The sequence below is a fragment of the Xyrauchen texanus genome, chromosome 8 (assembly GCF_025860055.1).
Source record: "Xyrauchen texanus isolate HMW12.3.18 chromosome 8, RBS_HiC_50CHRs, whole genome shotgun sequence".
Lineage (NCBI taxonomy): Eukaryota > Metazoa > Chordata > Actinopteri > Cypriniformes > Catostomidae > Xyrauchen > Xyrauchen texanus.
The window spans coordinates 28,780,970-28,807,989 of NC_068283.1; the positions used below are offsets into that span (position 1 = coordinate 28,780,970).

Here is a 27,020-nt window from a genome sequence, read left to right on the forward strand (position 1 = left end):
TTTTGATAATATGTAGCCTTTATTGTACATGGTAGATCTTGATGCACTAACATGAAGAAAAAGTAGATCTCATTCCATGGAAGTGTGCTGCTGTAAATTATGGTGATTGAGGCTTTTTCTTTATTTGACTACCATACGTAACATAAAATAATTACCATATGACAATAGCCTCCTCCCCTACCCAGTGCAGTTTACATTTAAAGTTCAAGGAATTCCACTGGTAAAAAGACTAATAAAACAATGATGTTTCCAAAGTCAATGAGTAATCATGCTAAATAATCCTGATCTCAATATTGACCAAAATAATCGTGATTATGATTTGTTCCATAATCGAGCAGCCCTATTGTGTGATCCAAAATGTCTAATTCTGAAAAACAATACGGAAATGTTATGTTTCGATGCTGATACTTGCTTATATCCCAGCTTAATATGCAGAGACATTTATAAGTAAGCCATTCGTGCATTGATTTCGCCAAACATTGTGAATAATGTGGCTTTATGGTGCTTTTGGGTGGGACTATCTGCTTGGTCCCCCGGGAGAGACTGTGGGAGGTGCTGCGGGAGTACGGGGTGGGGGGGTCCCTTCTTAGGGTGATCCAATCCCTGTATGTCCAAAGTGAGAGCTGTGTCCAGGTCCTCGGCACAAAGTCGAGTTCGTTCCATGTGGGGGTTGGTCTCCTCCAAGGCTGCGCTTTGTCACCAATCCTTTTTGTCATATTCATGGACAGGATATCGAGGCGTAGTCAGGGTGGGGAAGGTGTGCGGTTCGGTGGGCTGGGGATCTCATCGCTGCTTTTTGCAGATAATGTAGTCTTCATGTCATCATTTGTCTGTGACCTTCAGCTGGATCTCACTGGATCGCTTGGCAGTCGAGTGTGAAGTGGCTGGGATGAGGATTAGCACCACTAAATCTGAGGCCATGGTTCTCAGCAGGAAACCGATGGAGTGCGTACTCCGGGTAGGTAAGGAGGTATTGCCCCAAGTGAAGGAGTTCAAGTACCTCGGGGTCTTGTTCACGAGTGAGGGGACAATGGAGCGGGAGGTTGGCTGGAGAATCAGGGCAGCGTGGGCGGTATTGCAATCGCTTTATCGCACCGCTGTCATGAAAAGAGAGCTGAGCCGGAAGGCAAAGCTCTCGATCTACCAGTCAATTTTTGTTCCTACCCTCACCTATGGTCATTAAGGCTGGGTCATGACAAAAGAACTAGGTCGCTAGGTGGCGGGCTTCTCCCTTAGAGATAGAGTGAGGAGCTCAGTCATCCGTGAGGAGCTCTGAGTAGAGCTGCTGCTCCTTTGCGTCGAAAGGAGTCAGTTCAGGTGGTTTGGGCATCTGGTAAGGATGCCCTCTGGCCACCTCCTTAGGGAGGTGTTTCAGGCACGTCCAGCTGGGAGGAGGCCTCAGGGAAGACCCAGGACTAGGTGGAGAGATTACATCTCCACACTGGCCTGGGAATGCCTCGGGGTCCTCCAGTCAGAGCTGGTTAATGTGGCTCGGGATAGGGACGTTTGGGGCCCCCTGCTGGAGCTGCCCCTGTGACCCGACTTTGGATAAGCGGTTGAAGATGGATGGATGGATGGATATCTGTTTGGCCAACCAAGGAAAAATGCAGCGAGTGTTCTGGAAGCCTGATTGAAAACAGTATCTGGGTTTCCATCCAACAATTGTTATGCACATTTTGAAATTGCACATACGAAATCCTGAATGGAATTGCTTGATATGCGAAAAAAACATCCTAAATTTACATTAAATTTAATGCGCTGAGGAGTTCGATTTTCTAGAGTTTCGCATTAGTTAAAATGTGTATTAAGGTGATGGAAACAGTTAATTTGCAAAACGATGACGTGTGTTGACCATTTGTGCTTGTTTTATGAGCGTGTGATAGGTTGATGTGACTGGCCAAATGAAAGGTCCGACCTTGGCACACAACTCTTTGAAAATAGCCCTTGTTTTTCAGAAGTGTTTAATCCACAGCTGCTTGTAAAACTTGGTCCTTACAATCTGCCAGAACAGTTTTGAGAGTGGGCACTCCCAAGTATATGGAGACTGGTGACGTATGGGTATCACAGCTATTTCAGCCCCATTATATGAAATATTACACTTATCTCTTGTGAATGCATTAATAAAATGAGATACTTGCTCAAATCTTATAAATAAAACTCTCCCCGAAGCAGGGAGGTAATCCAGTTGCTCCATCATAACAAGGCGGCTCCCTCATGATAATGCTCATTCCGTAGTGGATGGAAATGCACAACAATTAGTATTTTCTTTAGAGATTTCCCGATCGATCGGCCGCCGATCAATATCGGCCGATAATCGTCTTAAATCCGTGATCGGCCGATCGTGCCTAGATTTAGGGCCGATCTTTTTTGCAGTATGTAGGTAATCACAAATACACTGCTCCTCTAATGAATGAGTGCTTTCTCAGCCCATGAAGCATGATAGAATGGCCTATGGAGGGTGAGTTGTTGGCAATTCTATGCTTTCACAAATTTAAACTTTCAGACATGATGTAATTGAGATGAATATGCCAGTTTGTTTTTAAATATTTGTAATAATTTTAAAGTGTATGAATATTAATTTGCCCATTTTCTAGAGTCGTTACGGTAGTTATTTGGACTCGTTGTACAATGAACATGAAGAGGATATAGAGGCTGCTAACAGGTTTAAAGAACAAATTGAACAACAAATAAACATGCAAATACATGATACATGACATGAGTTGTGACAAGCATACGTTGTGTTGAGTAATAGAGACTGTGTGAGCAATCATGAGTGCTTTTAGCTTTACTGTTTTTAACATGAGCGCTCTCTGTGCCAAACAAAGACGTGCACTCTGCAGGTGCTCTCAATATCTCATCATCAGTCACTCATCCCAATTTAAATAAAATTAATGTTGGTCACAATACCACTAATAATAAATATAACTGTTTTACCTTCAATAACGACACAACTTCTTCATGCATTTGCTTAATAAATAGTGATTTGAGTTACAGCAAAACTCAAAGACAGTAAACAGAACATAGATATTTATGATTTCTCACTGGAGCAGTTTTAGAGCATGTTATGAATATATTTTTCTTATTTTTGAATGTATCTCTGCAGTGTGTGATGCTTTCATGGTTTTTACTGGTTGTCAGTATGTCACAATGGCATTTTGATATTGACAACAGAACTATTAACAATGGTTTCATTATTGTGGAACTTGGGCCTGTTCAAGTGTAACTGTTTATGCCACTTTTATGTGGAATTGCAAAACTTTGAATTCGTTTTTATAGAATACATTTTTTGTTGTGACTATTCAAGTCAAGCTGTTTACATCATTTGTAAATTTATATAAGATTTCTATTCATCCATACAGAACTCAATGGATTTGTGATTGATATTTATATATTAGATCGGGATCGGGGTCCAAAAAAGCAGGGACATCCCTAATTTTCTTTAGTCAAATTTTTCAGAAATGCGCTTAACAAATGCTAAACATTTAAATGGAAACCCATCTAGAGATTAATTTAGCAAAACTACTTGGTGCTGCTAGAGCATTGTTTCACTACCTGGGGTACGTTCCCCCCCCCTTAGGTAGGAGCCGGGGGTCACAGAACCTCATGCACTTTGAGGCGGACAGAAATAAATAAAATGTGCAATACTAATAAGGCTGCATATCAGCTTCCTCGTCTAACTCAATCTGATAATGCAAATTGAGTGATAAGTGGGGGTACTTTTACTTTCTTGTAAGTGGGGCTTCAAGGACAAAAGGTTGGGAACCACTGTGATAGAGGCACAAAAATGATACACTTCTATACCCCTAGAAACACCTCAAGGTCTTCAGACACTCAACATTCAAAAAGTGACAGATTTAACCTATCCCAGGGTGAAGCAAACTGTGATAATATGTCTTATCACTGGAAAGCAGCACAGGAAAGATGAAGTTGAGTTCTCTGACTCTAGACTTTGTGATTGGTTCACAACGAGTTGGTGGAGCACAGATGCTAACTCTTTGGTTGTCTTGTGTCTTCCCAGGTGAGAAATGCAGGAGTTTTATTGATCTGGCCCCAGCATCGGAGAGAGGTGAGTAATGGCCATCATTAGAGTAGCGTTCAGGCTTGTCCGACAGCACTCTGAAACCTGCAAATGACAGATCACTTGTCTTTGTCTTGGAGCATCCCTGCTTTATTATTTTACACATGCTGTGGTGTGTGTAAGTGCGTTAGCATGTGTTTGCATTTCTTTAGATGTAATAGTTCCCCGTCTGTCACTCACTTCGACGTTGTGTCAAAGAAGCGACACTAGGGGTCTCTCTTGAGAGCACTGCGCATCTCTGAACTTGAGAAAAGGCCAATGAGAAAATGGCAGACAGAATTTGCATGTCCCGCCCCGGACATATGGGTATAAAGGGAGGGAAATGCATCTGTCCATTCCAAATTTTCCTTCGGAGCCGAGCGGTTGTGTGATCAGCAAGCTAAATTCACGAGACTGTTCACTTCATCTCTGCAAGAGTGTATGCTGTTGGATCTATGGCGCATATCACTGCCCCTGGGCGCTTCGACAGCGCTGTTGAAAGAGAATATTTAAAGTTATTTCTCTAAAAGAGCTATACACAGCGGCGTTGAATGTCTCGCAAGTCTTTGGTGCTCTTCCCGGTCTGAAGACCCACCGAGGTGTGCAGTCAGGTCAGTGCTTTCATTTCTGCAGGAGAGGTTGGAGTGGAGGCTGTCCCCTCCACCTTAAAGGTGTACGTCCAAGTCCGTTGACGGCAAGTCCTTGGGTAAGCATGACTTGATTATCAGGTTCCTTAGAGGCGCCCGGAGGTTGAACCCTCCCCGGTCAAGCCTGTTCCCCTTCTGGGATCTTTCAGTGGTCCTCTCGGTCCTCCAGAGACCCCCCTTCGAGCTGCTAGAATCAATCAAGCTTAAGGCCCTCTCCCTGAAAACGGCCCTCCTGATCACGCTCGCTTCCCTCAAGAGGGTTGGGGACCTGCAAGTGTTCTGTGTCAGCGACACTTGTGTACTTATGTGAACAGCACGGAGAGGTTTAGACATTCTGAGCAGTCCTTTGTCTGCTTTGGTGGAGAGCGGAAAGGGAATGCTATCTCCAAACAGAGGCTTTCCCGCTGGGTGGTTGACGCCATCCTTGTGGGCACTGGCCAACGGCACCTCCCTAGCAGACATATGCAGAGCAGTGGGTTGTGCAACACCCAATACCTTTACGAGATTTTACAATCTCAGGGTTGAGTCGGTTTCATCCTGTGTTCTCTCAGGTCCAAGCCAGTAGAACTCGGTAACTCAGAAACAACTGACTGGGTGTACCGCTTGCATCTAGCGCGTTTCCCCTCCACTGAGGCGATCTCTGTGCACTCACCCCACTAACTAGGCTCCCTGGATGACTCCTCCCTAGCCCTATGGTCCGTGAATTCAGCAGAGGAATTCCCCGACCAGACCCACTATGAGTACTGAAACTACTCTTACTGGAAAAGGTGCTCCACAGGATGGGCCCCTGTGTGGATTAATCCCTCTGTGTGTATTTTCTGCGGTACAGTCCCCTTGCGAGCGGACCCACGTCACATTTGGGCAGTCCCCGCTGCCCCTCAGTCACCGTGTTGTAGCAACTTCTCCCTCTCAGATGGTAAGATCTACCACCACACCATTTTCCACATTGTGGCCTGGAAACCTATGATGTATTCCGCCACTCTTTACCTCCCCTCAACCTGGGCAAGTGGTGGTCTCCACAGGGACTTTTCCCCCTGAAAGAATAGGAGTTGGAAAAGATTGCCTTCCCTGATGCGTGTGATAGTGTTAAGATGGCCCCAGCCACTTTAACTCTATGCGAGAAACATAGAGAGAGAAAAGGTGCTGCTGGCACAGCTTTCTCCCATGCTTGGCATGTTGCCTTCGGGGTGCCGGGAACCAGAAGGTTATGACGATTTTATGGGCCATATGACATGCAGTCTGATGCAGCTTGTCGCTTTGGCATGCAACTGACTGCATTAGCAGCGCACATACACGGTTTAGTGCATGGCGTGATTAAATATGGATCCCTAGTGTCACTTTTTTGACACAACGTCGAAGTGAGCAACAGACGGGGAATGTCTAGGTTACTATTGTAAGCTCAGGGAACGGAGCATGTCCTCCTGGCCATGAAGCTGAACCGAGCCACTGTTATGGCCAAACCTCATTCTCGGCTCCTCAGGGCAAAATCCTGAATGGACAGATGCATTTCCCTCCCTTTATTTCCATATGTCCGGGGGCGGGACATGCAAATTCTGTATGCCAATTTCTCAGTGGCCTTTTCTCAAGTTCAGAGATGCGCAAGGCTCTCAAGAGTTGACCCCTAGTGTCGCTTCTCCATCAGGAAACAGAGGTTACAATAGTAACCTAGACTTTCACATCCTCTTGGTCAGTGAGGTTTTTTAATATATGCTTTAAGTTAGAAATTTAGTCTGAGATAGTCTTGCTGTAGGAGTCGTTGCTTAGTGCTTTGTGCATGTACACATTGACTTGTGGTGCTCATATATGTGATGCAATTTGAATCTGGCTTATGGCATTTCCTTATCATTCCATTCTTTTGTAGTGTTTTATAATTTATGCAAATGCATTATTTAATGTGGACAACTTTAAGTGTTATTTTTAAGAAATATTTGATAACAATGTGTTTATTTACCTTTTCTTTTTTCAAAGACCAACTTTTATTGATGCTTATTCAAGAGTGCAGTGTTCATTTGGGAAATATACAATTTTGAATATGGATTTTCATTTCAGTTTAGGGGACTGCTGCATAATAGATCCCTTGCCTTGAACAAATCTGGCGATATTACTGCAGAATTATGCAGTAATATGGTGGTGATTTAGTTTGCAAAAAGGGGAAATTAATTTTGCTTGCAATTTACATCTGCCACAGTTTCAAGGGAGAATATTTGCATGGCAAACTACACCATTCCCTGTTCCCTTTAGATAGATTTTTATAATTTATGACTCTCAAGGTCTCCAGTGATAATCAAATGTAAGACAAACCTGCCAATACTTGTTGAATGAGCCGAAGTAAGATGGTTGTGCATTTTGATTTAAGTGTTTTAAAATTCACCTCTCTACAAAAAATTACAAAAAAAGTAAAGAATTGTTTGTGCAAAGTTAGAGATACAAATTGTATTTGTGATTGTCAAATATGCTCAAATCAGGCAGACTGAAGTGATTTAGTTTGCTTCTATCTGTGCTGTCCTCTCTCAATGAGGCCACAACTTGGACAATAATAAATCCTCAAACAGTGGTTTTCTCTGGGACTGCCTCAAGGAGCCCCCAAGAAAACTGACACATTGTTTATAGTTGCCTCTGAAGAATGTAGGACGACTTTTCAAAGGTGCCCCATTGTGTTTAAACGCTTGAAGACAAACACTCCAGACATTAATATTGCATAATGCCATCATATATCAGGTAAAGATGCTTTAATCACTTGCTGGCTGCTTTTCTCTTTAAATTTGCCATCTTTTTTTACCACTGGAGTTAGAGATTGCATCAGAAAACCCAAATCTGACCAAAATTTGGTGTGAATAAAGGGTATTCTTGGTTTTCACATTTAAAGACAATGGACTAAACTGAATGTAAAGTTCAAAGTGAGTGAGACAGTGTTATGTTTGCACTGTCTCAGACCAAAACAACAGCTAGTATCTCTGCTGCAGTCCTTCTCTGAGGATGTTGTGGGTTGAAAGGGAATTCTGCTAATTAGAAAGTGTTGATGGCTGTTATGGAAACACACTTGAGTCAGTCTGATTGATACAGTTAAAGGTTTCCATAATCTCTCGAAAATAATACAAAATAAAATAACTAAATATTAAACACTCTTTTGAGACACAAAAGCAGCTTTGCTTTTCAAATTGCAGATGGTGCTGTCATATCAAGTCTAGTCTGACTGCCCCTAATGAGAAAGTGAACTTTTAGGTAGAACATAAGAGTGTTTTTGTATTTATATGTGTCTCCTTTATTGAGTACATATAGTGTAGTATACAATCTGAGACCACATTGTGACCACAAAATCTTGGAATTCAAAATTAAATTTAAACCTAGAAATAAACAGCAAGATTTAGGATTTTGAAAGGTTTTAAACAATTAATTACTGTGTAAAATGAATATAAAATATTTAGCTGTCACTAATCCAATAAGCAATTTTAAGACATTGACCATGTTGATTACCTTGTACAAAACATCAGATTTTCTTGCTGCTATTGAAGCACAAAATATGCTCTTTGGAAAATGTTCAAATCATGCTGGGATAACATGGAAAACAAAAGGGGGGCATACCAAATACTAAGAAATTCTTAATTTCTTTATTAAAATTTTCACTCCAATTGTTATGCTGATTATTCATAATGAAAAAAAAATGTGTTATGTTAGAAAAATGCAAAATAGAAAAATGTATTGCTTTCTGATTTTCTCAAGACCCCTCCATATGGATCAGATATGATAAAGGAATATGCGGTTTATCTCTACATAGTGAACTAAAAGCAGCTGTCGTCTCTTAACAAATTGTATATAAAAAAGAAGAATAATACAAAAACATTTCCAATGTGGATTAATTTTCTAGTGATACAGACTGGACAAGAGTTGTTAAATTCTCCCTCAAGCCTGACTGTATGAATAAAACTCACATTCAGAATTATGGACCAACAATAGTGTACTTTGCTCATCACCAGTGTGTGTGTGTGTGTGTGTGTGTGTGTGTGTGTGTGTACTGCAGGTGTCCTTTGGCTGTCAGTTGTGTCTGAGGTGCTATACATCATGTTGCTGGTCGTTGGCTTCAGTCTGATGTGCTTGGAGCTTTTTCACTCCAGTAATGTGATTGATGGACTTAAACTGAACGCCTTCGCTGCAGTCTTCACTGTGCTCTCAGGTAGGCCTCCACCCTTGTCCCCACCTCACACACTTAGAGAATCTAATTGTAAATTCCTTGAGTTCATTTATTAGCTGTGAAGGAATACTGCCTCATTCTCTGACTCGTTTGGTTGCAAATTATGTTGATACAAAAAGTTCCAGGTTTGTATGATGCAAAACTTGAAGTATCATCAGTTAAAAGGAACTCCATAAAGAACTTCAGCAATTATTAGGAAATCATTATTTCTCCCTCAGTAATAAAATTAATATTTTAGCGATATCTGTCATACAGTAGGGACGATTTAGGCATTGCATTTCAAAATAAAAATTGCTTACTGCACCTATAAAGTCAGTGATTTCGTTTCACATTGCTAATAAATGCAGTGGATTACATCAACAAACACAAAGAAAGACAAACATTAATCAATAATAAATTCTCACTAAAGACAGATTGGTTTGAGTATGAGATGATGTGGAAAACACAGCGGCCTCTCCTCAGACTACATCTCACCCTGCAGCCCAGTGAAGTGTGGGTAAACCACAGGAATCAGAAAGCCAGAACAGCTGCTGCTTTTTGAATTTCATATTATGGGATTTGCTGAATACCCCACAGCTTTGTTCATTTAGGGTCTTTATGGTCTTTAATTCTGATGGCAGCATCAGTTTTGGGAATCAGAAAAAGAGTTTTCCTGAGATGAACCACTGGAGTCAGATGACATGTTCACATGGGTCCTGCAAGAACATAATCAACATCAATCTATCAAAATGTATGCACAAAGCGTAATGCCTACTGTATCAGTTTCAGTGATAAAAGATTTCGTAATTTTTTTGAGGTTATTCTAACTGTTTAGTGAACCTATATTGAATGTAGTGTCTGGGTCATATTTGGTCATGGTTTTTGAGGATGAGGTGATGATAATCAACTTGTCTATGTTGGCATCTGCCAATTTGGATAGCTTCTACAAAGTGACAGATTAATTTGCACCAACATACCATCGTGTTTGATCTTATACACAGCCATTGACATCAAAAACATATGTGAATCATTTTCTGTAAATCATTTTATATTGTTTTCCTAACTATGCACATTTACATAGCTATTTGCATTTTCTTATTTGTTTTTAGCATTGTTAATCCCTGCTGCCTGAGACCTATCAAAAATAATCTGTGATGTTCAATCTGTGGTGGCAATGTTCAATATTTTATTTTTCATTGTTAACATGGTTTAGTGGATAAACGTGCTTTGTGCCCACCACAGAGTGTTTTTGTTGTGAATAATTTGCTGCATACCTGAATCCACAGAAAATCAAAAAATCTAAAACATTTAGAAACCAAACACTCAAACTATAAAGACAAGCCTGTTAATCAGAAAACATCAAAGCAATATACCAAAAATTCAAGAATCACACTTCTGTTGTTGTTTATGCATTAAACAAATATTAATTTTCCTATTCAACACATGCCATTTTTATAATTTTGCCTATTTTGTATACAGTGCAGTTTATAGTAATATTTTAATGTCCTCAATACATTTACTTTAATTCAATACATTTTTTTCGGTACAGTAACAATATGCATTTTAAATGATGTTGGGTAAAAAAAGCAAATGTTATGCAAATGATGATCTTCAGTTGCACAGTTTCATAATAAATTCATCTTATTCAACCCTCAGACATGCTTTTGTGTCCTGGACAGTAGACATACTTGACTGATCCTATTGTTACTTATGTGATTGGGAGCAGATGGCATCTACCTGCACATATGCATGGTCTTTGCCATGTAATCCAGATAAAGGCTAAATAATATAATTTTTTTCTGATTGAACTGTAAATCTGTATCATAAGTCATATATAATTCCATATATCTCTATGGTGCATATTCTATACATACACTTCAGTTTAAACACACTAATACATCCATGCAGTGCTTAAAGGGATAGTTCATCCAAAAATGAAAATTCTGTTATCATATACTTACCCTCACGTCATTCCTTCTGTAGAACACAAAAGGAGATGTTAGACAGAATGTTAGGGACTGACAGCCTTAGTCACCATTTATTGTCATTGCATTTTTTTCCTTACAATGAAAGTGATAGGTGACTGAAGCTAACTTTTTGCCCAACATCTCCTTTTGTGTTTCATTTGTGTTTTGAAAAAAGAAAATCATGCTGGTTTGAAACAAAATGAGGCTAAATTATTACAGAATTTTTATGTGAAATATTCCCTTAACAAGTCATACTATCTACATTCAACAACAATATGAAAAAATCACCATTTGACTGTGTACATGCGCACGTGTGTGGATACATGTTGTCAAGGTATGCATTTCTCAACAGGTCTCCTGGGGATGGTGGCTCACATGATGTACACACAGGTCTTCCAGATCACAGTCAGTTTGGGTCCAGAGGACTGGAGACCTCACACATGGGACTACAGCTGGTCTTTCTGGTAAGTATCTTTAGGGTTAGGGTTCTGCCTAACCCTAACCCTACTTAATCTGATCTAAATCTGATAGACTATAAGAAGTGAATGTGTTAATCACATATGACATCTATTTATAATCATTAATACATGAATAATAATTTGCCTTTCATGCATCAAATTCAGTTCAAAGTGCTTGACATATTAGATAATAAAACAAACTAATATTATTTGCATTAAAAAAACTAAAATGGGTCAAACAATGAAACTGTCAATTTAATAAAATGGAAATTTGGGAGAATAAATAACAATTATACAATAAAAAGACAAATATCTTTTAACACATGAATATTGACTAAAACTGTATTAAGTTGAGCACAACTCTTCCTAAAATCTAGCTTGAAAATGATAAATTGGAAATTGGAAAATTAGATTTATTATGGTATTTTAAACCCACAAATGCTTTATATGCAACCTCAGTAGATTCTGATCAACAATTGAATGGAAATCTCCAGTGACAGTTCCATTTGAAGTGTTTTCCCATGTATTATGTCATATAATTCAAAGAGGCAAAGAGGGGAGTTATCCTCACAAGTCACAGATATGTGGGTGTCTGGTCCTCATTCTGTGACAAATGAATCTGGCTCTCATGGACTCTTCTCAATTCAGTTTAATTTACTCCAATTTAAGTGCTCTCTTTTCAATATAAGAGGCAACCCAAAGGGATAAAATAAAAAAATAAAAAGCTAAAAATGGTTTCTTCAGTTGCACTCCAATAGTATTCAGTTGCACTCCTATAGTATATAGAAAATAGTATTTTCCTAGGACACGTTGGCCCGCATATCTGTAAACGGACTACAGACTAGAGGTGAAGGATTGTGTACAAGTTTAAAATACAAACTTAATAAGATAGTTCTCCCAAAAATTTAAATTTTGTCTTCATTGCCAAACCAATTTTTTCTTTCGTGGGATACAAAAGGAGATATTAAGCAGGATGTCCAAGTTTCTCTGTCCCTTGTCAGGGGAATGTGAATGTGGCCAATGACAGAAAAGCCTGAACATTCTGCTAGAAATCTCCATTTGTGAGTACTATCCCTTTAATGCTCAGATATTATTTTGAAATGTTCTTTTTGGTGAAGTTCCAGCTAAATTTAGAGTCAAGTAGTTTGACCAGTCCTTAAGAAAAAGAATAAAAAAATTAACCTTTTTCATTGTTGCTTTATGTTGCCTGTCTGCTATACAGGGAAATTTTGGAGTGAGTCTCAGCTAATGTCTTGGGCCCATGCCTGTCTGTTAGACCAGAGATAGAAGGGCTGTATTGGATCTCCCAGCAAATGATTTGTGTTATTTTGGGGCTTGGATATAAGAGACATGCATTGGGGTTCTGACAGGCATGAAAGTGGTATTTACATTGGCTGAATTACAACAGATGCTTGCCTGGCATCCATTAGTCTAGACTAAAATAGCTTTATTTGTCCTCTGCCATCTGGCCAATTTCTTTTTTGTTTGTTTTTTCTTTTTGCTCTCTTACTTTACTACCTGCCTTCCTGAAAATGTTAGACAGCTGCAAATTAAAGGATAATTGAAGCTTGAGCTTGATAATTGAAGCTTAAACCCTTACGCTTCAAGTTTAATTTCCCCAGTACACAAGCACAAATGCTTCTCTCTCACAGTTTCTGATTGGAAATTTAGGGTAATTTGCTGTCTATACAGTAAACCCCAGTTACTTTGGGGTGAATATAACTTGTGTAACCCAGTTTAGAGAAAATCAAGACAAAATGTTGAATAGTACATAGATGAAAGATAAAAACTTAAAATGGCAAAACGTACAGGTGGATTGACCATTCAACAGTATTACAGATTACATTTTTAAATAAAGGACACTATTTGCCCATAGAATTGATTTGTTAGTGGTATTTTTTAAAACACACAATTTGTCATCCATATGTCAAATACTTCAACTGAATTTCAAGTGATTGAAGTATATTCTCAATGTGAACAATTATGGCTGTTAATATTAAAATAAAATCAATATCAAATACAACAGTAGCAGTAAATATTGCACAAGACAACATAATATATGCTCTGCTGAAAAACATTTGAAATAATTATTCGGTCACCATGCTTATGATTATACAGCTCTCCACTGTCTATCGTTATGGCATAGTTTTATATAATTTGCTTTATCACTATATATCGAGTTGTTGGATGTGTTTTCTTCACGTTCACATTTTTAGTAGTTTGCAAGTTAATGTAATCCCGCAATGAGTATAGTGTAAACTGTGCCTGGAGCAGGGCTTGTGGCTCGAGACTTGACCAGAGATCGAATACCCCCTGGACTTGTTGAGTTTTAATTTATAGATGGGAGGTGTTTGGGCAGTGGAGGGATGCTGGAGGAATTGTCGCAGCATGGATGTAAGCAGCTGTTTATGCACGCTTACTCTAATGATGTGATTGGTCAGATTTAATGAACATGCTCCTCCAGAACTTTATAATGAAACTTCATATCAGAACTGATTCTAGTGTTCTTCATGAAAAGCATGGCATATTAGCTATACATTTTAACATTTACTAAACCTATAACTAATACTGAAACCATACCAATCCCATAAGTTACTAAATAGATAGGCCTAATAGAATATATTGATATCAAATGGTCCTTAAGATAAAACCAGAAGGAATTCACAATGGGATATTTCTTGACCTCACATTTTAAATATCTGGGGATTTTCATGTGCCATGTTCAGTGCCATTTTTACACCGAGCCCTGGTTAATTTCTGACCCTGACATACGCTATGCTAAAAATACTATGGTTAGGTAACTACATAACCAAAAGTAGCCAATGTTGAATGTAAAATCTCGTTGTCTTTGTACATAATATTATGTGTGTTTTTGTATGTATCATAGTATGGCCTGGGGCTCTTTCACGTGCTGCATGGCTGCATCCGTCACCACTCTCAACTCCTACACAAAGACGGTGATTGAGTTCCGTCACAAACGGAAGCTCTTTGAGCAAGGCCTGCGAGAGGAGCAAACCTTTCTGGACCCAGAAGCCTTCCATTACTTCCGTAACAGGTCTATCCAGTCCATCTCCAGCTCAATAGACATTTACCCAAGCCACGGAAGCAGTCATGGAAGCAGTCATAGGAAAATGCGGTCCCCGCCGGCTCCGATGGAGCAGGGAGACAACACAGATTCTCTGGGAGAGGAACAGTGCTGAGTGGAGGTACATCCGGTTCTGCACAGGTGGCCTTGCTCTGACTGGAGAGACTCTTGGGTGGATATCTCAGAACACCGGGATTTAGGGGGTTAAACATTTCAATTTGAATTGTTTTAATAAATGAGGGTGAGGATTGGTGATTGACTGATACAGGGTTTTTAATGCACAATGCTGAAACAATATCTTAAGAGCAGCATGGTCGATATAATACAGATATATACATAAAACTATGTATTGTTCATAAAATGACACACAAAATTGCTGAAATTCTCTTATTTTCCACAATATTTACAAAAAAGTATTTTTTGCATTTTCAAAGTTGTTGGTAGATTTTACAAGTGCTACATGAGCGAACAGACTGATCACACTGTGAATTCGGCAATATCTGCTGAAGTCTGTGCTTCCTGAAATTCGCAAACCTCTGCCCCCAGTTGTTGTTGAGGTGAAATATCCACAGTTGAAACAGTGACGTGCCAAAAGTTGTATTCTTAGTTGTAAATTAGGTTATGCATCCAAAAGGAATGTGTATTTCATTACCCTATTCCCTAAAGCCCACTATACACTGTTGGATTTATATAGTCCTTTAAGATGGTTGCTTGTCAGACTGTACAATATGAATGACTGTATGATACACATCGTAGCTGACTGTGGTCCCAATTGCTATGATCATTGAATGTTAGCACTGCGTAATAGAAGCGAAACTTCATTTTTATTCTTAGTTGTAATTATTTATTTTATTTTTTTTCTGAAAGAAAAAGGCATCAGCATTTCTGCTGCTCCAATACCACTCCATCACTAGCATAAAATATAAAAAGTTGAATTTAGTCAAATAGGCCTATAATAAGACAGAACATTACAGATGTTGAGAATGAGTGGGGGAGGTAGCCTACAAAAAAGTTTTGTTATAGTATGTGTTTCTCCTCGTAACGCAGTTCAATGGAAAGGAGGAGGCGAGAACTGGCTTGACGATATAAATAATAGTTTTAATGATGAACTGAAACAAAACACAAAACACACATGACGGACATATCTGTAAACTATCTCTCTCTCGTCGCACCACCATCTGCCATAGGCCTTTATCACTCTCGGAGGCTTATTTAGCATGATAAGGGACCGGGTGCGTATAATCACAACCCGGCCCAGCCCTCCGCCCTGCCACACTCCTCTTTTAGATTAGTAATCTATAGGCCATGCAAAATGTTGAAACTTAATGTAGGCTAATATTGAATAGCGCTTGCAAATTCCCTATGGATAATGCACAAACATGACATAGTTTTCTATAATTGCATCCAACTGTATCCGCTAATTTGGATTAAAACATCCCATAAATACTTACCAATATAAATAGTTATTTTTATTTTTTATGATTTTTTTTTATTAAATTGGAGTGGTGTACTGTAAATCTTAACTAAAGAAGTTTACAGACATTAAATAAATTGATTAAAATTAGGCTAAAATAGTAATTAAAATAAAATTGTAAAGAAAATGCATGATAAATGTAAAGAAAAAAATACATGCAATCATTTATTTAGTCATAGTATTAATATAATTCGGGGAATAATGCTTTCATATTGCTGGCGTGTTACACTTTTCTCCAAGTAATTTCAGCTTATTTATTTATTAAAACTTTTTATATAAAATTAAAAGAAGAAAAAAAACATAGAAAGAGCTCGAGTAGAGATAACTGGGCTCAAATGTTGCTATGGTGCAAACGCGGAGCAGGTTTTTCTCCAAGGAGCACACTTGGCGGGTTTTCTTGGTGCGAGAGAGGAGTGAACAATCTCCTCTGGCCGTCAAAAAGCAGTCACACTATTTGCATGTGATGCTAAATTTCTGACACTGCCAGAACTTCATCGGAGGCTAAAGATCATTGCAAAGTCTATTAATCGGCCGTCGATGAGCATGCCACACTAAAATTTATAAGATTGCCAATTTTGCCCTACGACAGAAATCCTTTAGGATTCCAAAAATTTGTCTTAAACAGCAGAATTGTGGCCAAAATCGTGAACATTCAGGAACATTCGGAAGCAGCATGTCGATTTCCTGTGTGATCATGTTGGAGCGAAATACTACTTCTGTTAATCAGCTAGCATAGTATTCGGCAGGTGTGTTCATTTTACAATGGCCAAATATCGTCTGATCACTCCAGAGGATGGACATTAATAACTGTACAAATATTGTATAAGGTGTGTGATCAGCAAGCTGGACCTTAGCAATGAGAAATATGGTATTGTAAATATAATATTTGGATGTGAGCAGTTTCCCTCTGACAGCTGGGGCAGGTGGGGAACAAAACTAAATACACTGCCATAAGGACTGTGCAGTGCAGGCAGAGGTCTTTCTGCTGTTTAAACTGAATCTAAGCATCTGTCGGCCTCTTGCCCTGACAACTAGTCATGCTCCTGAGAATTTACCAGTTTTATACATGAAATGTCCTCCTTCCTTGGTGGAATCTGCTTGAATATGCCTTCATTTTAAAAACAGCAGAGTAGACAAATGTTTATATGCCGCCTTCAATACTGCTGCAGCTGAACACAGGAGAAGTACAGCCCATTTCAGATGCAACATCCGCTAGGTTGTATTAAAGGTTATTGGCACTTGGGTTTTGCCTGTTTCTGTCATTTTGTCGTACATTACTGGGTTGATTAGCAGCATTCAATGGCAAAATCATAATCCCCCAACTTTTTTGGAAATATGTTGAACGTATTGTTACGGTACAAACAATGAATGGATCTCTGTCTATTACTGATTGTACTAAATTATATATTTATCTATGTGTGCACTATAATCCTGTCTTTTTCTTTTGATAAAAACAAAAGAGCTTAGAAATTGTCATCTTGGTGACTTTTCTTCTTGCGTTTATATTTAGACTAAGTCTCATGAGTAAGTCACGGGTATGGTATATATAGGGTGTGATAAGTACATCTCTCTCTTGAATCCACAGAAAAGTTGCATGTGCCTTTTATTCTGTAGAACTAACAGTTTTAAGTCAAGGTGTGTGATATTCTTTTGAGTATCTATTTAAAAACATGTTGAATTGAACCATTTAAAGAAAAATAAGTTGTTTAGACTTGTAAAAAAGACATTCAGAGGTTATTTAAATACTTTGGGAAGTTATTGTAAAGTGGAGTAATGAAAATATAGATTTTTACTAGAAGACATTTTGTCTTTGCTCTTAAAAGTAATGACCTTCTTAAAAGGAATCGTTCCTCCCTAACAACTGCAGCAGAGCCACATGTCTGTGTGCATTGGTTTCTCAGTGAAACATTTCCCAGGAGTTCAGAATTTTTTTTATTCAGGCTGCTGAATTGCACAGTATTTACTAGAAGTCATAAAACTGCTTGCTGTAGCAAGCGTTAGCATGGTTTAGAGCATGCATTAAGCAGAAACCCATCAAACAGCCAGTCCAATTTAAAGGGATTGATCTTCCAGTGTGAAAGGCAGCAGCTGGAGATCACACTAATGCAACACACTCATAAGTCATAGAATCAGTTCTGAATTGTGTGAAATTTGTCAGTAACACTTTACAATAAGGTTCCATTAGTAAACAACAATAGTTACCATTAACTAACAATAAACAATACTTTTACAGCATTTAATAAGCTTAGTACATTTTAATTTCAATAATTCTTTTTAAATCAAAAGTTGCATTTGTTAACATTATAATGTAACAAACAAGTAATTAACAACTAAATTTTTTTATTAACTAACATTAACAAAAATGAATAAATACTGTTCAAAAATTGTTCATTGTTTGTTTGTGATACCTAATGCATTAACTAATGTTAATGAATGGAAGCTTATTTTAAAGTGTTACCGATGTGTCTTATGCAGGAGTAGCTTCAGCGTTATTTGATTCAAACTTGTATGACTTTAAGGCTACCTTCAGGCCCTTAAGATGGCCAAACAATCATGCAAAATAATGCATTTATGTTTATAGAGTGAGTGGTGCACCTTCATTTTAAAGTAAGGCACCTCTTCATTAGGTTAAACACATTTGCTTTTATTTGAGCTGTAAAGTTAAAATCATTGTTTTAGGATTTAAGGCGTTACGTCGTCATAGCAAGTTCTAAAATTGTATATGACTTTACACACAAAAGGTTAGTAAGTGGTTATATGACACTAAAATCATGTTAACATGCATATTGTTTACATCTTGTGTACTTTGGAAACAGTGAGTGAGAGTGAGTACAAATTGTCCTTTTAGTCACTTCTTGGTTCTGCTGAGGGGTTTAGACTTTGCAGATGTAATTCCATAAGGTCCATGTCCACAAAGTTTCAACTGAGTTCTTTGTTTTATTGAATTCCTCTTTTACAAAACATGTTAAAAGTATATATATATATATATATATATATATATATATATATATATATATATATATATATATATATATATATATATATATATATAATAAATATGACATGTTATGGAACATAACACAGGGGTCTTGAGACTCACTTAAAAACATAATGCTGTAAAAATGTTTCACAATGGTCAAAGATGCCCATCTAGCACATGTTTGTACATAGATCAACAATTTTAAAATAGCACAGATAGATGCAAGAGTATGTCCTGTGTGAACAGCCCCCTACACTCAAGCTTCCACTGTGCTTTCTACAGCACACTTACAGTCACTTCTACTATAGAAATCCCAATCGCTGCCATACTGAAAGAAGATATGTACGTTTGCTAAGAGCACTTAGTGCATGCTCTCTATAATCAATGCTTGTATCAAGAAATATGGAACATGTCACAGATGCCATGGAAAAGACATCTTTGGGTCTTCATAAGCACAAACATCTGTGAAGAGCTTACTAAAGTTGGAGAGTGTGTGAAATTCACTGGGAAGAATCTATAGTGAAGTGCTCTTTTACATGCTGTTCAACTGAAGATGTGCCACGGATTTACACACATCTGGTCAATTCTGCTGCTCAACGTCCATCCATCTTCTCATTCATCCCTCATCCATTATCTTTCGCCTTTTTTGGCAGCGCACCTGGCATCTGCCCTGATTACAGTGTGATGGTACTAATCTGCTTGATTATTTTGCGTAAATTTGCCCCTTCACTGGACCCCTGCCCTGTACATGACCCTTAAACTATTGAACACAGATTAACAGCACCTTAAATTAAAAATCAATTACATCTATCTCCATATGGCACAAACTCATTCCCTCTAGTACAAAACAGCAGTGCAGAGAGTCTTTTAAATTAACACTGCATTGCACTAGCATTGACAGCAGGCTCCTTCTCTTCACATTTAGTTTTCCAAAGCACACAATACTACTTTCATTATATCTTACAAGAAGGGTCATACAGTACAAGCATAATTTCAGCCCTGGAGATGAAACACAATAAACTGGCATTTGGGGCAAGATATAGCAGAAAGGGAGAGGATAAATTCATCATGGTTTGGTGATAAATCAAGGAAAAGCCATCACTAATTAAAGTGCATCAGCACTGAGTCAGTCTCTTGCCTTGCAGCTTAGTTTACTATGTTATAACTTCCAGCTCTGCAAATTATGTAAAAAAACAAAAAAAAACAATTGAAAGTCGTGGGCAAAAGTGTTCTCTCTTTCTCTCTCTCTCTCTCTCTCTCTCTCTCTCTCGCTCTCTCTCTCTCCCTTTCTCTCTGTCTGTGTCTATGTGCGCATGTGCAGAGTGAGTGGAAGGAATGCTGAGTGCTTGAGCAGGGTTGCGAGATACGAGTGTATAAAAGTTTTTTGTTTTTTGGTTGTTGTTTTGTTTTCTCTTTGTGGGTGGTTTATTCTTTTTATCTTTAACAAAGTGGTTAATTCTCAGGGTTCCCATTCTGTCACTCACTCGACGTTGTGTCGAATTAAGTGACACAAGAGTTCACCACTGTTCCACTCACCTCTATTCTCTGCACGCTGTGCAGTCCAAGCCCCAGGGCACTTCGACAGCGCTTTCACCTGCCTGTTTTCCCCTCCTAAAATATTTTGTTTCTCAAAAAGAATTTGAGTTTTCACTCATAAAAGAGCAATACACAGCAGGCGTTGAACGTCCTTTTCAGGACGCGTCTTTTTAAAGTGTGTAATTCCTGGATGCGGTCGCTTTCTCTTCATTTCTGACGGTTATAAAATCTGCCACGCGTGCCTGGGCTGTGATCACACACAGGCAGCGTTTTATGAATAGTTCATAGCCATTGTGAGAACATAGCCATGGCAACGTTGCGGTCACGGCTTTCTTTCCTCACGAGAGAAAGCCATTTCTGCCGCCCCCTGCGTCGTTCCTTCTTCTACATGATTGAGGATGACCTGGCTGGCAATGAAGGCGATTTGGGGATGATGATGGGCTCTGTTTCACTTGGGGAAATCGCCACGAGCCACCCGCCCGCCGGCACGCTCGCTTACTTCTGTCCGAGCTCGTTATGAGTGTGGCTCACCTCACTCTCAGAGCCACGAAGGTCACAGCGCAGGCACTCGGGCGGGCGATGGCCACCCTCGTGGTCCAGGAGCATCACCTCTGGCTGAACATGATCGAGATGCACGACATGGACAAGGCACGCTTTCTCAATGCCCCCGTCTCCCAGCTTGGCCTGTTCAGTGACACCATCGACGACTTTGCCCAGCAGTTTTTGGTGGTGAAGAAGCAGATGGAGGCAATATCCCACAACATGCCGTGGGGTCACCAAACCAGCACTCCGCGCCTGCTTGCCGAGGGCGTCCCCCTGTGGCTAAACAACAGATAGCTCCACCTCAAGCCGGGCCACTTTCTCAGCCCCAGCGTCAGGCACCTCGCAGGCGGCGTATGCCCCCATCTCCAGGACCGCATCCAGGACCAGGAAAGCTCCGAAGCGCTCCTGAGATGGGTGACCCAGTCAGTCAGATGTTCGCTCCGGAGCTGGTACCAAGACCACTCCGTCCCACGGTGGGGGGCCGGGAGTAGAATCCTTATTTCATTTGCGGCTCCGCCTTCGGGCTGCGGTACCCACATTCTCAATTAAAAAGCGATTTCCTCACTTCCTGGGTCATCGAGCGTCTCTTTTGGGCAGTCCCACTGCCCCCGGTCGCCGTGCTTGTAGAGCTCCCCTCTCATTAGGCAGGACCTACCATCATGGTGTATTTGCCACATGTTACAACCCCCTAGCCTGGGCAGGATGTGCCCTCCGCAGTGTCTTTTCCCCCTGAAAGAACAGGACTGGGAAAGACCACCTTCCCTGACGCATTTCATAGCGCTAAGATAGACCCAGCCGCTTCACACTCTATGCGAGAGACATAGAGAGAGAAAAGGCTGTGGCTGCCGGGCTTGCTCCTATGCTAGTCTTGTAGCTCCTGTTCCCCGATCGGGGTGCTGGAAACCTATGGTCTGTATATGGCATCTCTTTTGGGGGCGTTGGGGAGGGTTTACGTGCACCCGATACAGTTGCCTCTAGCATGCAGCAGCCTGCTTGCACCTGTCTCAGCAGTTCACGTAACACAGACTAGTTTGTGGCGTTTTTGAATGGGACCCCTTGTGTCACTTCCTTTGACAAATGTCAAGTGAGTGACAGAAGGGGAACGTCATGGTTACTGAGACATTGTGTCCCTCCTGCCACAGCACTAGACTTACCACTGTAAATGTCCGTACCTTATTCTCAGCTACTCAGTGCAAAAATCTGACTGACAGATGCACGCCTGCTTCCCTGTATACCTGTATGTCTGGGGGCGGGACAAATGATTCATTTAGATCAAAATTATTGTGTGCCTGTTAGAATAATCTTTGATAATATTTCTCTTATAAGAGATATTTTGGATAATGGCAAGACTTTTTCAGATTTTGGCTTAATTTCAGTCGATCAGGAGAAAGCTTTCGATAGAGTCGAGCACAGTTACTTGTGGAATGTTTTAGAAGCATTTTAGTCCTAATTTGATATTAATGATAAAAGCTTTGTATGGTGACATTGAGAGTATGTTGAAAATAAATGGTGACTTAGGCAAGGCTGTACACTATCTGGCATGCTTTATATTTTAGCTTTAGAACCTCTTTTAAATAAGTTAAGAGCTGAGATGTTTTTTTGGGTAATGACAATGTTGTCAAGAAAAATTTTTAATATGTTATTGAAAAGGTAAAAGGGCACCTAGATAAGTGAAGTTTTTACTTCCAAAAATATTGATTAACAATTTAATTGCCTCCACTCTCTGGCATCATTTGATTTGTATAGACCCCCCCAGCAAACATTTTAATAAAAATTCAGTCAATATTAATAGACTTTTTTTGGGATAAGCTGCATTGGGTGCCAAAAAATGTACTGTACTTTTCTAAGGATGAAGGAGGGCATGGACTAGTACATTTGCAGAGCCCAATAACAGCTTTCCAAATTCAATTATACAAAGACTTTTAAAAGGCTCAGAGGATGCAAACTCAATAAAGAGATAGATTGAAGCTATCTCTTTATTGAGAGAGTTTGAAGGATTAGGACTGGATAAAGCCTTATTTTGGATGGATCCTCAAAAGTTAAAACTCTCTAAGCTTCCTGTTTTTTATCGAAATCTTTTTAAAGTCTGGGCTTTGTTTAAAGTAAAAAAGAGAAGGAGTGTAAATTCCTTGTACTGGTTGTTGCAAGAGCCATTCATTTTTGGCTCACGTTTGGATCTGTCCAATGAACTGGGTTACTCTGTGATAGAAGAGAATCTTCTTAACTCTGGAATTTCAACTATTGGACATGTACAATGAATAGCAGGATCTAACTTTAAAGATGTGAATTCAATGACTGAACAGCTGGGGATGAGATCTACTTGTTTGGTTGCCAGAGTACTTGACAAATGGAGGTCAGCCCTTTCCAAAAATGAATTGAAACTGTTAACAGATTATTCTTTGGGGTCTATTAACCCGGATCGAAGTGATAATTTCCTAATTTGTTTCTAACTCCCTTTATAGGTGATTGTAAAGGCACATTTTTAGAAGTCAAAGAATTTATTGTAATAGGCATGGATTTTGCATCTGGAAAGGAGTGTTATAAAATTTGTGTTAAAACTTTGAATAAGAAGGCTGTAGATAAAAAAATGTATTCACCATGCTATAAGGTACTTCAATTAGAAGATGATAAAAAACGCGTGATATGTGCGTGAAGCGCTTGTCTGACGGGGGGTCCTGATATGAGCACAAAGCGATCATCTGTGTTCTGCAACTGCTTTCGGGTCCTTGAATAACGTATAACATAAGGGCAGCCGGTGGACTTTCTGGTGCCCTCCTATGGTAAGATGGTGCCCCCCTAGGGAAAGATGGTGCCCCCCTAGGGAATTGGTGCCTAGTCTGCTTATAGGGAGCGGCGGTACTGTGTATTGGTCACCATTGTCAAAGAGAATTGGGGACTTGCAGTGGAGATTGTTATATGGGGCTATTGCTGTGAATGCGTTTGTTTCTGTAATTAATCCTGACATTGATCAGAATTGTCCTTTCTGTTCATAAAGGGAAACTGTCTTTCATGCATTTATGCATTTTTTAAGGTTGAAAACTTTATTTATTGTTTTAAACAACATTTTTCAATGAAGGTGTTCATTTGTGCTTTCAAATATTCCCAGAGCCACAAGTATAAATTTCAGTTTAATTTTATATTAGATAATGTAAAAATGGCAATTTACATTACAAGGAAGGAGAAAGTTGATCAAGGTGTATGTAACAGTTTAGAAGCAGTTTTTGGTAATTCTGTGAAATCTAGAATCTTAATAGATTTGAATTATTATAAAGCAATGTATGACCTTTTAAAGTTTGAATTAATTTGGTGTTGTAAAGGGGTATTGTGTGAAATTGTTAATGATGAATTATTTGTTCTTATTTAAGACAAGATTTAGTGGTCTTTTATTGAGTGATGTCTGATTCAAACGTTAATTGTTGGGTTTGTGTATTGTAATAAAGGTGTTTTAAAAATAAATAAAAAAAATCCCTCTCTCTCTCTCTCTCTCTGGAGCATTCTGGGAGTTTAGGGAATGTGAGCGTCTGACGGGTAAGAAGAGCATTTCAGGGGATAGTTTTCGTTACTATTCTTGTTTATTTAAATACATATTTATTGTTCCCTTTACAAAAAGCTTCACTATGGTGCCGTGCTTTGCTAAGCGCTTTTGGGAACAATCCTGCATTGTGACCAGCTGTGAATATGTGTGTAACATGTCAATGAACATTTACCGGAATTTATAGCCTCGGCTGGTGATGATCACTAGATGCTAAGGGTGTGACGAGATCTCGTAACGTGCAAGATTTAAAAAGGTGGGAAAATGTCGGAGAAGCCAAGCAAACGATGCGTGTTTCCCTGTCAACGTTCTATGACATTCAGGGACACGCATCAATTTTGTTTTGTTTGTTTGGGGGAAGAGCATGCTGCTCTCGCGTTGGGGCAGGGTGAGTGCGCGCATTGCGACCTACTTTCGGGCAAACTGCTTCGCGCTCGCCTCGCTTACTTCTGGGAGTCAGCGCCCACTCTTTCATCGTGGGGCTCTCGCATATATTTGGCTGAGGAGCGAGAGACGGGTCCGTCCCTATCGCTCGCTCTCTCCCCAGATCCAGCTAATCCTTCTCGTAATCTGAAGCGTGCCTCGGCGCCTGTTTGTTTCACGAGGGGGGCGCTGAACCTCTGTACATTTCACGCATAATAATAAAGTAGCTGAGAAATTACTCGAGGTGGTTACTCGGGCTGTGGCCAGACTACAGCTAGACTGGCCACGCGAACAAGAGCCCCCCCCTAAACGCTCCAAGCTATAAGACAGATTTCTATCTGGTGGCCATAAAAAACCCAATATATATAATAATAATTAAAAAAAGAAAAAGGGAACTCTATATTAGTCCCTTCCTTTCTTTGATGACCTCACGTAACCTCGACGTCTTTATACTCTACTATCATGGGTGCTGAGACACGTGGGTATTCAATGATGCCGCCGGTCGAAGAGACGCTTGGCTAGCGGGATTCTTTAGTGATGATCTCTCACCGGGTTCGGCATCATCACTAAAGAAACCCGCTCTCCCCACTAAGCCATGCAGGACTACCTCCATGATAGAGCGGCAGGTCAGGCTGGTGCAGCGCTGCACACTATGGCTGTGTTACAGGCTTACCAGGCTGACCTACTGAAAGACCTGAGTGCGGGTACAACGCTTGACGAAGAAACCTTCTCTGAACTTCGTCGGGCCACAGATCTATCTCTCCGTGCGACCAAGTAGACAGCCCGTGCTATTGGCCGGACTATGTCCGCTTTAGTCAGCACGGAAAGGCATTTATGGCTTAACCTTTCAGGCATCAGGGATAAGGACAGATTTTTCTGACTTGATGCCCCGGTTTCGCCTTCTGGTCTCTTTGGAGACGCCATGAATATGGTTATCTCCAGATTCCAGGAGGCAAAAAGCCACGAGGAAGCCTTCGGGCAGTTTTTTCCTCGCCGCACTCAGGGGGTGGGGCCGTCGGCCACCCAGTCCCACCCCGACTCTGCTAGGCAGAGCGTGGCGAGTCGAGCTCCCGCTAGTAAAGACTGGGGACAGGCTCGTCGCCCTCAGCAGCCCCCGAAGCAGGACCTCAGGGTCGTGATTTCTAAAAGAAAGAAACCCTGACATTCTTGTACACTGCCTTGTGGGGGTGGTTCCTCTCGGGACGGGGCGTGTGTACCATCCACTTCGGCCCTCCCGATACCCTCACGAAACCTCTTCACTCCTGCCGCCTTTGGTGTTTCGTGTGACAGAGGTTCCAACAAAGAGTTGGGTGTACCGTTGCTTCCTACCTTTATTCAGGATGCGGAACACTCAACATCCCCTCAACAGGAAGTGCCGAAATTGATACCCATCTCAGAGAAACTGGCAGCGTGGAAACTTCTGCCAGGCATTTCTATGTGGTTTCTGAACACAGTAGAAAGAGGCTACAGAATTAAAAAAGAATTAGAACTACCGTGAAACCGGAGCAGACACGTCTACTGTGGAAAGATCTGCAAAATCTCTTGGTTAAAGGGGCCATGAAAGTGTTCCCCTTCCAGAGAAAGAGTCAGGATATTACAGCAGATACTTCCTGGTCACCAAGAAGGGGGGGGGGGTGGCGTTCAATTTTAGATGTTTGAGGCTTGAACCAACGTCAAAGAGCGTTCTCTCTGGGGGTTATATGGAATTCGATCACGATGCGGGCACAGTTGTCTCCTGCTCGTATCACGTCCATTCAGAACACCCTGAGCAAACTCAGGCTAGGTCAAGGTTGCACTGTTCACCAGTATCAACAAATACTAGGTCTCCTGGCGTCTGCGTCCACGGTGATCCCTTTGGGCCTGCTCCATATGAGACCATTTCAGCTGTGGCTAAAAGCCAGGGGATTTCATCCAAGGGCCAGTCACCTAGGGCTAATAAGGGTTACGCGCCGCCGCATGCTTCGTTCCCTTGCTATGTGGTTCAGACCCTGGTTTCTTACCTTGGGTCCCACTCTAGGTGTGTCTCGTCGTTGCAGACTGCTAACGACAGATGCCTCCCTGACAGGCTGGGTAGCAGTCTTAAGTGGTCGGCCAGCTCAAAGGGATGGGAGGGTTGTCAGCTCTGTTGTCACAGTAACTGTCTCGAGTTG

The 27,020-nt window shown here is 40.4% G+C and overlaps 1 protein-coding gene across 2 annotated transcripts in view; it reads left to right on the forward strand.

The window, feature by feature from the left end:
• Positions 1-18,020, forward strand: part of LOC127647772 (germ cell-specific gene 1-like protein) — a 30,381-nt gene extending 12,361 nt beyond the window's left edge. The window contains exons 2-5 of one of the 2 annotated variants that reach the window (XM_052132228.1): positions 4,019-4,066; positions 8,723-8,875; positions 11,192-11,303; positions 14,185-18,020. In XM_052132228.1, the coding sequence (XP_051988188.1) occupies positions 4,019-4,066; positions 8,723-8,875; positions 11,192-11,303; positions 14,185-14,497 (626 nt within the window). In that variant the 3' untranslated portion in view covers positions 14,498-18,020. The remainder of the gene's footprint in view (positions 1-4,018; positions 4,067-8,722; positions 8,876-11,191; positions 11,304-14,184) is intronic. The other variant, XM_052132229.1, reaches the window with a different exon arrangement.
• Positions 18,021-27,020: the final 9,000 nt, after the last annotated feature.